This window comes from Vigna umbellata, chromosome 3, assembly GCF_029865625.1.
Source record: "Vigna umbellata cultivar VRB3 chromosome 3, Vumbellata_1.0, whole genome shotgun sequence".
NCBI lineage: Eukaryota > Viridiplantae > Streptophyta > Magnoliopsida > Fabales > Fabaceae > Vigna > Vigna umbellata.
The window spans coordinates 46,216,638-46,231,216 of NC_142167.1; the positions used below are offsets into that span (position 1 = coordinate 46,216,638).

The window sequence follows — 14,579 nt, forward strand, 5'->3', positions numbered from 1 at the left end:
TTATCACTTGTAGGCTTTGGAAAAATCTGGAAGGAATTAATAGAAAGGAAATTAAGAAGGTGAAAAACTTAAATTGTTAGGTAAAATTAATTGGAATAATTTATTTTTAAAATATTAAAATGTTGACTTATACAGTATCATATAAAAATTGAAATGACAAAATTACTACTCCGTGTAACATTTAAACCATAAGATTATTATTCCACCAGAATAACGTACTTCACACAGAAATATTAATAACATTATATATTTTTTATTCTTATTTAATACAATTACGTATTTTGAATTTAATATCAAGTTAACTGATTAATCCAATTCACTTATTAATTAAAAAAGCGTTATGCAGTGATTAAAATTTAATAAATAATTTAAGATTAAAAAAGTAATGTTTTGGTAATAATAGGTGTATAGTTTACTTGGTGTACTGAATTTTGGGACTGGTCAAACTGATGGGAAGGAATATTTATTAGAAAGGAAAAAATAAATAAATTTTGTTTGGTTGGTGAAAAATAATGGGTTAAATATGTTTTTAGTCCTCTTCCAAAGTAAGGTACAATTTGGTCTTCATTCTTTAGAAAAACGTTCGTTTTAGTCCTCAAAATTTTGTTTTTAGTCCTCATCTTAGTCCTCAAAACGTTCGTTTTTTCGATTAAAACGAACGTTTTTTAAAGATTGTGGACCAAATTGTACCTTACTCTCAACTAATAATTAGATAACTATAATAAATTTGACTAATTTCTTAATTTATTTTTCTTTTTCTAGCCAAAAACTGCAAATTATAACCGTAAGTCAAACTTGAATTAAAGTTAGAGTCTTTTTGGGAAAAATATTATTACTAAATTATCCATTAAAAATTAAGATCATTATTCAAATTTAGATTTATTTTAAACATGTGGTAACTGTTGGCTTTAACATTACAACATTAATTATGCATTAACCGCTGAAATTAATATTGTTTTAAAATCCTCTTTAGTTTGGTCTCTCACCATACCTAACTCGAAAAGGTAAATTAAGCACCAAACCAGCTTTTAGCATCTACCTCACGATTACTCCAGAAGCGCTTTTGGATTTTTCTTTTTCTATATATCCAAACGCACCATAGGTTAAAAAATATACATTTTTTTTTCTTGGACTAAGTTTTTGCTTCTACAAAAGTACAAATTCTTGGCTTCATACATTGGTCTTTCTCTCTCTAAAGTTCAAAGTTCAAAACAAAAGAAAACCCGACCTTCTCTCTCTGTCTCTCTCCTCACAAAAACCTTTCTCTGCAAAACCAAAACGCAGAAAACAAAACACCTCCAACGACAACACGCTACGCACAAAACGACTAATAAACACCAAAACGCAAACACTCTCCTCAAAACGACAATCCTCACAAAACAACAAAACCACCGTCCTCCACCGCCCTCCACCGTCTTCATCTTCCCATTTTCCCGTAAGGTATCTTCATCATTCACAAATCAAAATAAAAGAAAAACAGAAGAAACTTTTATTATTATTGTTATTCTTATTGTTTTTTAAAGTTTTAAATTCCGATGAACCTTGAAAAACTGAAGCTTTCTATGTTGGGTGTTGCAAAAGAACAGTGTCGATGGCGGAGTTTGGAAACAGCCCGAATACGACGTCGTCTAGATTCTCCTTCTTCAACCGATCCATGACGACGCTGCGGAAGGAAAAGCCGTCGCAGAAGCCGCCGCAGCTGGACCGATCACTGACGAAGTTAGGAGAATCCCCTAGAGGCGGCGGGAGCGTCGTTAAGAGGCTCTGCAGCTTCTTTGAGTCGGCGAAACCTTCGTCTTCGGAACATCAACACCGCCACCACAAGCTTAAACCCTCGAAATCGATCGAAGCATCCGAATCCTCCATCGATTCTCCGACGAAATTGGTCGATTCCTCGCCGGCGATTCGGTTACCGGGGACGGAGGATCGGATCGTGTTGTATTTCACCAGCTTACGCGGTATTAGGAGGACCTTCGAGGATTGCTACGCGGTGAGGATGATATTTCGGGGATTTAGGGTTTGGGTTGACGAGCGTGATATTTCGATGGACGCGAATTACAGAAAGGAGTTGATGAACGTGTTGGGGGAGAATGGTAATGGGAAGAGGAAGGGACACGTGGCGCTTCCTCAGGTGTTCATCAGGGGGCGGCACGTGGGGGGTGCTGACATCATCAAGTACATGTACGAGGTGGGGGAGCTCGGGAAGGTTCTGGAAGGGTTGCCAAGGACAAAGGGTGGGTTTGTGTGCGAGAGTTGTGGAGATGTGAGGTTTGCACCTTGTGGGAATTGCAGTGGGAGTAGGAAGGTGTTTGATGAGGATGAAGGGGTGTTGAAGAGGTGTTTGGAGTGTAATGAGAATGGGTTGATAAGATGTCCTAATTGTTGTTCTTCTTGAAGTTTGAAGAAAAAGAGAAAAAAATGAGAAATTTGAAACCTTGGTGTGTGTAGTTGTTGTTGGCATAGAACTTAGATGCAGTTCTTTTCGTGTTTCTGGTGTTGTTATCTAATCAGGATTAGAGTTTTACTTGGACAGTACGAGTTTGAAGTTGGGGTTTGTCTTTGTGATGGTCAGTCAAGTTTTAGGCTTTTTGGCACTCTTGTCCAATCAGAATTGGAGTTTCACATCAGTGATGAAGGTTTGCATTGAAGATTAGATCAACGAAGACTGTCATAGTGAAACTCCAATTTAACGTGTTTTTGGTGTTGTTATCTAATCAGAATGGATGTTTCATGGGTGGAATAATGGATTGCATGAAGGATGTCAAACTCAGATTTTGATTGGAGGATGACATGAGAGCATTTGAGGAACTGTGTTTAGGTTTTGTGGTAGTTGTTGCATATGTAGGATTCTCAAGTTTAGGCGTGTGAAGGTGTTTGGAGGGTAAGGTTTTGTGGTGATTCAAAGCACTCTTTGAATTATTTTTTTTTCTATGGGTGTTTTTTTTTTGTTATCTGTCATGAGCTGATGGTTTCTTTGTTCAGCTCCTTGAACTGCATTTTGTTCAAGAGTGATTTTTATCTTCCACACAGGAAAAAAAATACCAGATATGTTTGTATGATGTCTGTTGTATTGTACTTCATTCACAGTCCTGAGGAGTGTTTCTCCTCGACACAATGTAAATATTTAGTAATATCAAAAGGGTTTGCAAATATTGACCATGGAAGGTTGTATTGGTTTCTTAGTGCTTTGTTTCTTTGTGGTTTCTCATATATTGTGTTAAAAACATTTTTTATGGCACCTTGAGTTCTGAATTGCTTGAATTCAACGTGTTAAAATGCTAAAATTCCATGTTTCTGTGAGAAATGTGTTTTTTAGTGGGGACAGGGTTTCTCTTGGAGCAATTGAATATATATACTCTTGCGATCATAAGGATTAACAAAAAATGGTCGTTGATTTTATCATGACTTCTGGATATTGTCATTCTTATTTTGGTTCTCAGACTCTGTCTGTGCCTTGATTTTGTCATATCACCATGTGGGGGGGCCGGCACATGACATGTAAAAGTGTGCTAAGAAAATTCTAAAAATAATTTCAGTTTCCATATTCTTCCTTCACTCGTACAAGTGTCTGCATTTTGAAACGAAAAATGAAAACTATTTTAACAACTGTTGTTATTTATATAGAATTAGCTTGTGATAGCAAGAATCAGAGTGATCATTCTGCTTTATTATTCTTTTCCATAGCTCATAAGAAGTTGAGAACAGATAACTCAGTGCGATTGATATTGGTGCATTTGGTGTATGGCAATGCAATATTGAATCTATTGTGACCTTATCCATTCCCCTCAGATTATGATGGGATAATTGAGCACCCTCTTCTCTTGAAGTTTCTTCATTGTTTTGTTTTCCACGTTTGATGTTTGTAGCTGGTAAAAGGTTGTTTTCCTATTTCCATTATCAAGAGGAAGGATGTAACAACTACTCCATAGATCGTAAGTAGACTGAAGACCAAAATAATTAGTAGTTCAGAAAGGCGTTCGATGTTGAAACAATCTGGAATAAATCCAAAGAATCATAGTAAATTATTCAAAAAAATTAAAATATTTATTTTTTATATTCCAGATTTTTTCCCCTGTCAAATTATTTGATTTGAGCTTTAAACTAAACTGTTTATTACTTTAAATAAAGTTAAATATATTTTTATTTTATGTATTTAAATATAAAATTAAAATTCGTTTGATTTAAAAAACTTATTTAAAGGTTAAATATGATTTTAGTCCATACACTATTAAACGATTTTGTTTCTAGTTTCTTTTTAAATTAAGTTACTTTCTAGTATTCTCCTTTTGAAAAACATAATTTTTTTGTCCTAAAAAACCAACGACATTAAATAACCATTCGACCTTACCAATACTGACGTGACACTTCACCGTTAGCTAGCTCAACTTCTTTTTAACGCTGTTGGATTTTGAGGTCGAAAAATTATGGTTTTCTAAAAATGAAAGACCAAAAGGTACCTTAACCCAATTTTAAAGTAAATGAATATAACATATTGACATTTTTACATGTTAACTTTTGAATTGAAATTTTATTTAATACATAAAAAAGTTAATATCATTAATTTGAAATATATCCTTTCATTTTTTTTGTATGTGTGCTATATTATTTTATTATGGATTGATGTAATTTTTATGTATTTATGTTATTTTTTTAAATAAAATCTTTTTATTTATTAGGACAATAATATTTCACATGAACTTATTTACATTCAAGAAGTCATTTTTAATAACTGAATTGGAATCCTCCTTACATCACAATTTTGAGGGCTTTGTTGGCTCTGTGTTATTTTCAAGGCACCTTTGGGTTTCCAATAAGAGTTCTCTCTTATTGAATATGATGTTAACTTTGGGCAACTAGGAAAGTAGAGAAAGATTCATGGGAATGGATTGTAGTGTTTGTTTGCATTGTTTTTGGGGTCAAAACTTGCATCTTTAATAAAGAAAAAAAAAAGTTTGTAGTATTAGTATAAGACAAGGAAACAAAGTTAGACCATCCATTCTTAAAGACAAAGTAATGGAGAAAGGAAAAGATCCTTGCTTTGGTTATTTTAAGAACACCAAGCATCAATGCATATTATTTTTCATAATGAATCCGTGATGGTACACCAAAAATGGTTTTCGTATAGGAAAGTTAAAACCTAAAACTTTATTATACATAACGTCTTAACTAATTAATAAATTGACTTTAATGAGTTGCATTAAGAGTCTATTTGTACAATTTCTTAAAGTATTTGTAAAATATAAAAAAAAATTAAGTTTTTTTGAGTTAAAATTATTTTAAGAACAATTTTTTTATGGGGTTAAATATGTTTTTAGTCCCTAAACTATTGATTCGGGTTTTCGTCCCTCTTTTAAAGTAAGGTACAATTTGGTCCTCATTCTTTTTCGAAACGTTCGTTTTAGTCCTCGAAAACTAAACAGTGTTTAAAAATTTGGTCCTCATTTAACAACAAATGATGACTAAAACCAAAATTCCGAGGACTAAAACGAACGTTTCGAAAAGAATGAGGACCAAATTGTACCTTACTTTGAAAGAGCGACAAAAACCAGAAACGACCAATAGTTTAGGGACTAAAAACATATTTAACCCTTTTTTTATGCAATAGCAAATTCAATCACACTAAATTTATGTGAGGTTGTCTCTTTGTGTTTGTTTTTTTAATTCTAATTTTCTTAATTTATAGACATGTTCATAGTTCTATAATTAATAACATGTTTAATGTTTTGGGAAATGCAAGATTTTAGTGCTGACAAAGAGGTGTTTGGTGGCTAGAAGACATATTTTTTTGTGTTTTGACTTTTTTATTTTTGAATTGATATGTTGTATAACTTGCACAACAACCCAAATCTAAATGTCAAAGAGTAAGTCATACAACATACTATTTCAGAAATTAAAAAAGAGAGTAAAAAACAATAAAATATTTTTACTTTTATTTTTCTTCTTCATGTTAGTGCGTTTTATATTAGGTTTAGAATAGAAAAATATTGTTTTCGATATACAAATTAAAAACAAAGGATAAAATTGGGTGTTAAGATGAAACTTCTAAAATTAAATCAATCAAACAAATTTTTAATTTAGGTTCAGTAACAGATCATGACCATAATAAATAAATATAATTAAAGAAAATAAACAACTAATAAAAATAAAGAACACGATACTAAAAGAAAATATATAAAAACTTATTTCCTTTAAAAAAATAATTTGTTATTTCTTATAATTCTTTATAACATTTTTATTTTTTCATTCTTAATTCATGTGTTTATCATAAAAAATAACATAAAAAATATGAAAAAACAAAATATAGTTAACCTATCTTTTAAATATTCATGTGCATATTTCTCCATCATCGAAAATTTTCAACAACGAATATATATATACTCTTAATACAGAGAATAATTGATTGGCAACTTTAGATACTAATTTTTAATTTTGTTAATATTAAGAAATTGTAATTTTCAAATTTTTTAATCAATAAAAAATAACCTTTTCTAAAAATATTTAAAAAAGAAATTGTGCCTAATATATTTTCAATTTATTAATATTAAAATATTGAAGTGATGATTCGCTTGTTTTTAATATTATTTGCGTTAAACGTAAGTTTTTCAAAATGCCAAATTTTCAGCTACTTTCGTCATCGTCAAACTTTCAATTTGCATGAAAATCGCGTTTTGATGTCAAAACTTAACGTTATTGATAACGCACTTTTCATTAGACTTTTCCTTGAATAAAAACCAAGGATGTTGCAATATTGCAACTTTTGGAAGATGATTTTTTGGGTTCTATTTGATGATAAGATAAATTTATTTGCGAATTATTCCAAAAGGATAAATAAGTAACAGTGAAAAAGTAGTTAGAAGTTATACATTCTGGAATTATTAAAAAATGTGTAGTCCAGAAACATTTTAATATATTATTCAGAAGCTGTTGTAGATTATTCATGATTCTTTGTACATCTTATTATACTATTGTGTTTTCCCGCGTTACTGATATTCTCAGTCAGTTGCCAGCAACACTATACTTTAAGTGTATATCATAGGTGAAATCAATTTCAAATTATTTTCAGAAATATTATTCATCATAAAAGGGTTGCATGTTTTTTCGGTCTGTGATTTTTTTTAAAATATATTTTTAATTATTTTTATTTCTATTTCTATTTTTATTTTTATTTTTTTTAAATAAAAAATGTCATTGTCATCCTTAATTAGATTATGTTTATTTTGTTTCAATTTAATTCTAAATTATTTTAAATTAAACAATTTTGTTTCTTTTCAAATTCAAACAAAATTAAATTTGTAGATAAAAGTTACACAAATATTTTTATTAAAATTAATATTTTTGTTAAAGATTTTTAACATGATTAAAGATGTGGAAATTATAATTATATTAATTAAGGTTTCTACGAAATTTTCTTCAATTTTTTATTTAAAAAAATGAAATTCTATGTTATTAGTTTGTTCACTAAGCTCTCATTTGAAGAATTTACACTAGGGTGTCATGTTACTATTTTTTTTTAATTCTTATAGATATATTTAAAGAACGGAGTTAACATTTATATAAGTTTAAAATCTTCTGATGATCCTCATATTATACTGAAATCTCAATTTAGTCCTCAGAATTTAAGTAGTCTCAATTAAATCCTTATTTTAGAAAATGTGATGCAATTTGGTCATTTTCGTTAATATAATATTGACGACGTTAATTTAGTATCATGTGTCAATCTAATTTTTTAATGTTTTTTATTTTTTTTAAAAAAATTTGCCACATGTCAAATGAGGATCCTGTCACGTGACAGAGATAGTATGACGTGATAGTGACAGAATCACGTGTCATTGTTGAAAAAAATGTCATGTGAAAAATCTCAATTTAGTAATTTTATTTATATTTTGTTTCAATTACTCTTAATTTTTTTTAAATTAAAGCAATTGTATCCCTCTTAGAACTAAGACCAAATTTAATTTTTACATAAATGTTGGATGACAAAAAGAGCCAAGGTCGAACCAACCCGACCCACCAAGCCTAGTAGCCTGACAGGCCAACTTCACAGGTCAGTAGGGTTAGCTTGACAACCCATCATCAATCCACTTTCATGTAAAATATAAAAAAATATAGTTTGTTTTCATGCGATATTAGTCATACTTTCAATGGCAAGCTAGCCCGACCTGACCCTTTTTGACAGGGCAATATCAGACCAGGATTAAACGGGTCCGGTTGACCCATTTTGTCACCTCTAATAAATGTTGTAATTGTTATAATGATATTTTTATTAAAATTTATATTTTTATTAATATTTTTAATAAGATTAACTTTATTTAAATTAATATTTTGCATTGAATTTTATTTAAATTTTGTTTTGAAATTTTCAATATATTTATTTTAAATTGTTATAAAACTATTTTAAAATTTTATATTTGAATTTACAATATTGTTATTTTTAAACCAACTCTAACATTTGTATAGAAATTATTAATATATAAATATTTGAAATAAAATTTAAATAATATTTAATGTAAAATATAAATTTAAATAAATTTAATATTGTTAAAAATATTTAATAAAAATATCAATTTTAATGAAAATATCATTATACATTTATGCAAAAGTTAAATTTGGTCTTAATTTAAAGAGGAATGAAATATTTCCAATTTAAAAAAATTAGGATTGAATGGAGACAAAACACAAATAAAATAACTATATTGAGATTTTTCACATGACACTTTCCCCAATAGTTACACATGAAACTGTCACTGTCACGTCACACTATCTCTGCCACGTGACAGGATCCTCATTTGACACATGACATTTTTTTTCCAAAAAAATAAATGATAATAATTTACAAAATAAAAAAGAAATAAAAAATTCACGAACTAACGCATGGTACTAAGTTAATGTATACTAACATAAATGACAAAATTGCATCATATTTTAAAAAATGAAGACCAAATTGAGACTAAGGACCGAATTGATATTCGAGTATAATATGAGGATCATTCGAGAGTTTTAACTTTTATACAATTTACTAAATATAAATATAAACAAATTTAATCTTGTTAAAAATATTTAATAAAAATCTCAATTTTAGTAAAACTATTTGTATAACATTTTATATAAAATAAATTTTATTTTAATTTGACGTATGAAAAAATTGTTTAATTTTAAAAAAATTTAGGACTAAATTGAGACAAAATAAAAATACATGGACCAAATTGAGACTAATGCAATGACATGTGGCATGACAATGACATGTGACACTAACAATGTCACGTTATATTGTCATTGTCATATGACATAATATTAGTTTGACACGTGGTAAATTTTTATTTTTTAAAAATATAAAAAATATAAAAATAAATAATTAAAAAAATATTTAGAAACTAAAAAAAGCACGAACTGATACGTGACATCTTCTTTAATTATGTTAGTATGGTACTAACACTAAGGACCTCATGACGTTAACTTTTAAAAAATAGAGATCCAATTGAAATAAAAAAAAATTGAAAGACCCATTTGAGATGAGTAACCAAAAATAAGCACATCAGAAATGATTTAACCTTTTTGTTTTTTTTTTTTAATGATATTTTTTATGTGATAGTAAATGATTGTGTATTAGGTTTGAGATGTTATCTTGAATGAATTTTAAAACCATATAGTACATATCTAACATGTCTAACATGAGTTTTATGAAAAAATGGTTAAATATGATTTTAGTTATTAAACTTTACACAAAATTAAAATGTATTCATTTTTGAAACTTACAAAATTGAAATTTGTTCATGTCTCAAAGTTTGATACAATTTAGTTAAGAAACTTTGCAAATGAATAAATATAGTCCTCATAACGTAACAACTTTAAAAAAAATTTGTGTCAAACGAGTTTTAGAGTAATATTTGAGTTGTTTTCATCATTTTGACAAGTTTAAACTCAAATGTCATTTTAGAACACATATTAACAAGTCCAAAAAATTAACATCATTAGCTCAAAATGACTATATCTATTCATTTTTAAAGTTTGGGAACCATAATGTATCAAAATTTAAGGTAATAATGGATTTCAATTTCGCATGCAAGGAACTAAAGATATATTTAACCTTAAAGAAAAAATTTGCATGGATAAGAAAGAAAAAGCCTCGAGTTGTTATCGTAATAAAGCATAATTAACAAATTAAAGAAGAGAGTTGCTCCCTCCACCACCCTAAGTCTTCCTACACCTCTCCACTATTTCTTTTATTCCAAAATTATCCTACATTAATTTAACTTTTATCCTTTAATTTTATTTACCTTTTTTAAAACCCTAAATTTCCTTACACTTCTACACATCCATGCTCCTACACTTGCAACATACTATAGAAGAGAGTTTCGCCCAAGCTCTCGACCGCCACTGAGATTGGTGCAAATTATGCATGAATAAAAAGAATAGTTAAATGAAAAGAATCGTTATTCACCTTCAAATTAATAATACAAATCAAAAAAATCAAGGGAAAGGGAAAATGATCCAAACGTGGAAACAATTTTGACAAAGGAAGCTTTGAAAATTGCATATTATGGTTGTTGTCATAGATCAGACTTAAATGGGGCACTTGTTGTAGAAATCCATTTATCTCCCTATAGAAAATCCATTTACCTTTTTTTGGCTCAGAAAGCAAGACGCTGCATTCCCAAATTTATCACACTGTGGATCTCAAGTTTCAGAAATTCTACAGGGTTAAAAGCACTGCTCGGGAAGGTCTATGAGACAATACATTGCATGAGAACATTTGCATACACTAGTTATGTTGTCAACATCCATGGACCCCTTAAACGGATGTCAACATCCGTGGACGGATATCGACATCTGTTTGTCCTTCAACGGATGTCCATATCCGTCCACGGATGTTGACATCCATTTAAGAATCGCATATTCACATCCGTTTAAATATTATTGAAGGACAAAAGAGGAATGAGGAGGTATAAGGAGTAGTGTGTGGTGGTGGAGGGAGTAACTCTCATTAAAGAAACCTCTCAAGATGCTAATACATCAGTACAAACAAAGGTAGAGTAGTCAAATGGGCCACCCAGCTTGTCCTAGCTCAGTCCACCATGGGTTGACCCCTTAGTGGGCCAACCCAACCCAGCTCGCTTATTAGTGAATCCAAAAAATTCAAATTCGGTCCGACCTACCACAGGTGTGGTAGATTAAACGGGTTGATACACTTAATTACAATTTTTTTTCTTCAATCCCAAAAAAAATACAAAATTTTTCTAATTGAAATCTAAACAAAGTTCAATCCAAATACGATCCAAAATGATGTTAAACTCCAAATACAATCCAAAATTACAAAAATACAATACAATCGAAATACACAAGAGAGCATTTTGGGTTTTCATTTTTTTAATATAATTTAATATTTAGAATTGATGGGTGGGTTTGTGAGTCAACCCAGCTCACCACGAGTTCAACTCGGGTGAGCCAAATTCTTAGTGGGTCGAGTTCATTTTGGCTTGTGCTAAAATTTGCAATTTTTTAACCCAACCCAGTTCAAACTCATGATGAATCAGATTCATTGCGAGTTTTAACCCATGTTAATAGCTCTAAACAAAGCTCTTATCTTAATATATGATGACGAATCAAACATATTCAACCTTAAAAAGATAGAAAATTTGATAGTGAAATAATCCCATCATGTCATAGAATAATGTACAATAGAGAATGAGACATGAGAATATGAACACATACAAATTCCTATTGTTTATGCTCTAAAACCATTTTTAAGATGACTTCTGATCCTTAACTTTTGTCCAACTATTGAGTAAAAGGAACACATTTAAGCTCAAGCTCAAGTTCACCTCTCTCAATGTTTTATAGTCTCATTAAGATCTCTTGTTTGATATTTTGCCTTCATAAAAGGATATGATACCATCTCTAACAAGGGTGTTGTCCTTGGTTGCCATAAATTTCCAAGTTGCATGGATTCACCAATGTTCAATTTATCATAGGTCATTGCAACTATAACTAGAGGTTGAATGTATATTTCAACCTCTCCCATAAAACCATTAGTTGAAAATGTATCCTTGTCATACACAAGTTGCACATACATAAAACACTCTAACATTTAATATTCTCTCATCATCTTAAAACAACAACACCATAGAGGAGAAAAGTTCACATCTTGCAAATCCTTTTCACCCAACTTTATACAACTCTACAATAAAAGAAGGGAGGTTCATCATTACCAAATTCCCTACAAAAGAGTAAGTTTTCCTTTTACGTTGTTTCTCTCGGGTTAATGGATATTCCACATGCATGTGAAGTTTTGACTCTACATTTATTCTTATAATCCTTTTCTTGAATCTTGTAGTTGTTATAAATCTAATGGTGTATTTATATTCTTGATACGAGTTTAATGTTATTGTTTTAAAGCTTCCTTGATTGTGGAGATTACGGACTATGTAGGATTCATAATTGGGATCTTTTTTTTTATAGATAAGAGAAGCTAAACCTTATTAAATTTGCCCATTGATTCAAATTGTTGAGCTTATGCTGTTTTGAGTTATGATTGAATGGTAATTAGTTGTCTTATTGGGCCAATTTTGTTACTGTTATGTGCTTTTCAGAATGTAGAAAATTGAGGTTTTGTTGTGGTTGAATAGAATATATGAAATTATTTGGAAACTCACAAGAGTTCACAAAATCACATATGAAAATGCAAAATTTTGTGTGTTGGATAGAGGTGAGAAGCTCACGACCTATGGTGGTTGTGTGTTGGTAGTGAGGTGTTTAAAGGCTCTAAGAAAGGTTAGGTCAACTCAAAGAGGAAGGTGACTAGAGGGGTTTCATAAGTTGTTCTAGTCTTGATCTTAAGGAGAGTAGTATGACCATAAATAGACAACATAACACTAATCTAAACCAAAGGTGATTATATGAGAGGATACACATCTATTTATAGGCTAAAAGTGTCTCCTAAAAACCCTAAAAACCCTAAAAACCAAAACTTTGCATGCAACCACTACCAAGCAATCATTGGCTGAAAATGGTGGCCCTCTAAGGAGTGGACAAGTGTCCACAAATCCTTTCCAATGAGTGCCATGTAGTCACTACTAAAGCCAAATCCTTTTCAATGGAAGCATAACACATGACACATACTTTCCACATGGTTTAGATGTCTAGCTTAAGGAAAAATCCTACACTAATTAGGCCTTAATACAAAATACAAGCCTTAAACAAACTTATACTATTTGATCTGGCCTAAAAAAACCTACACTACTCTTCAACCTCCATGATGACCTAAGAGAAAGATTTTTGCTTCACCTTGCCTATATGACACTAACTCTTCTTGAATATGCTTAGGCCATGGTTAGGGGTATCTCATCAGTTTGGGTTGTTGAACGAGCTACTTTTTGCTGGACACATTTTTCTGCATTTTGTTCCAATGATTGATCACTAAGAGAGGTATCTAGTTGTTTTGCGAGAAACCTTTTAGAGGCCACTTGCATAGCGAGTATATTAGCTCGCTAAGCAAATATACAATTTTTTTTAGTGGAGTTAATAGGGATTTTGAAATGATAGTTTTATGTAGTTATGATGAATGTTGTATGTGTTGAATGAATGAATGAGTAGTTTTTCTTAAGGAAGGAAACTACGTGAATAAGTTACTGTGATATATGAACATTAGGATCTCTACTAATTGTTAGAATCATAAAATGAAGACAATTAGTTGGAAAAGTCAACGGAGGTTCATTTTTATAGTATTGGCAGTAGTTATACACAGAAAGATATGAATTTATCCTATCATCTAATGAAGTTGGGGAAATAGCCCATTCATATTAATTTGAGGTGTTACATAAACAATTTTGTTTTCTATTGAATCGTCTGTTCTTAAAATTAAGAAAATATTAACGATTATTTTGTTAATGACATTTTTATCCTTACATGATTTTTAAAAACGACTTCTTAAAACTTTTATATTTTCTAAAAATATTTTCAGCATGTATTAAGACACTTTTAAATCGTACACTCAGGAAATATTATACAAAAATATAATTCAAACATAATTTCCAAACATGTGCTTAAATTAATTTTTAATCATTATGGATTTATGATTTCAGAAAATCTTGCATCTTTATGGAATAAGCTTTCTAAACAGTTTAAAATAAAAGTACTATTTAATCAAAATTATTTTTAAAATGCAATTTATTTCACCACCTTTTAATAGTTTTTTCTTGGAATCAAAACCAAAGATGAAATGATATTGCACTAATTTATTTTAAATGTTAAATATTTTATGATAATATTTGAATGGTTTAGATGGTTTTGACAAGTTTTAACTCTGATTATTAAAAGAGTTGTTTAACAAGTCCAAAAATATTAATGTTGTTAATTAAAAGGAACTATGTTAATTATTTATTTATTTTAAAGTTTGAGAATCAAAGTATATTAAAATTTGAAATAAAAACAATTCTAATTAAGTCTATGAATTAAAAATATATTTCATCCTAAATTTTTTTTTTTTTGGCATAGATCAGAAAACAAAAGCCTTTAAGAGTTGTCAATGTTACCACAAATAATTAGCAAATTAAGGAAACTTCATAAGATGCTAATACACCAAG

At 29.8% G+C, this 14,579-nt stretch overlaps 1 protein-coding gene across 4 annotated transcripts; it reads left to right on the plus strand.

The window, feature by feature from the left end:
• Positions 1-1,138: 1,138 nt before the first annotated feature.
• Positions 1,139-3,159, plus strand: LOC148202703 (uncharacterized protein At5g39865-like). 4 transcript variants are annotated; one of them, XM_088108312.1, is made up of 2 exons: positions 1,139-1,440; positions 1,582-3,159. In XM_088108312.1, the coding sequence occupies exon 2, from the start codon at positions 1,592-1,594 to the stop codon at positions 2,393-2,395; it is 804 nt and encodes a 267-aa protein (XP_087964438.1). In that variant the 5' UTR covers positions 1,139-1,440; positions 1,582-1,591; the 3' UTR covers positions 2,396-3,159. The 4 variants fall into 4 exon arrangements, with proteins under 4 accessions (XP_087964438.1, XP_087964440.1, XP_087964439.1 ...); XM_088108314.1 differs by having other exon boundaries at positions 1,139-1,435; XM_088108313.1 differs by having other exon boundaries at positions 1,139-1,435; positions 1,587-3,159.
• The last annotated feature ends 11,420 nt before the right edge of the window (positions 3,160-14,579 follow it).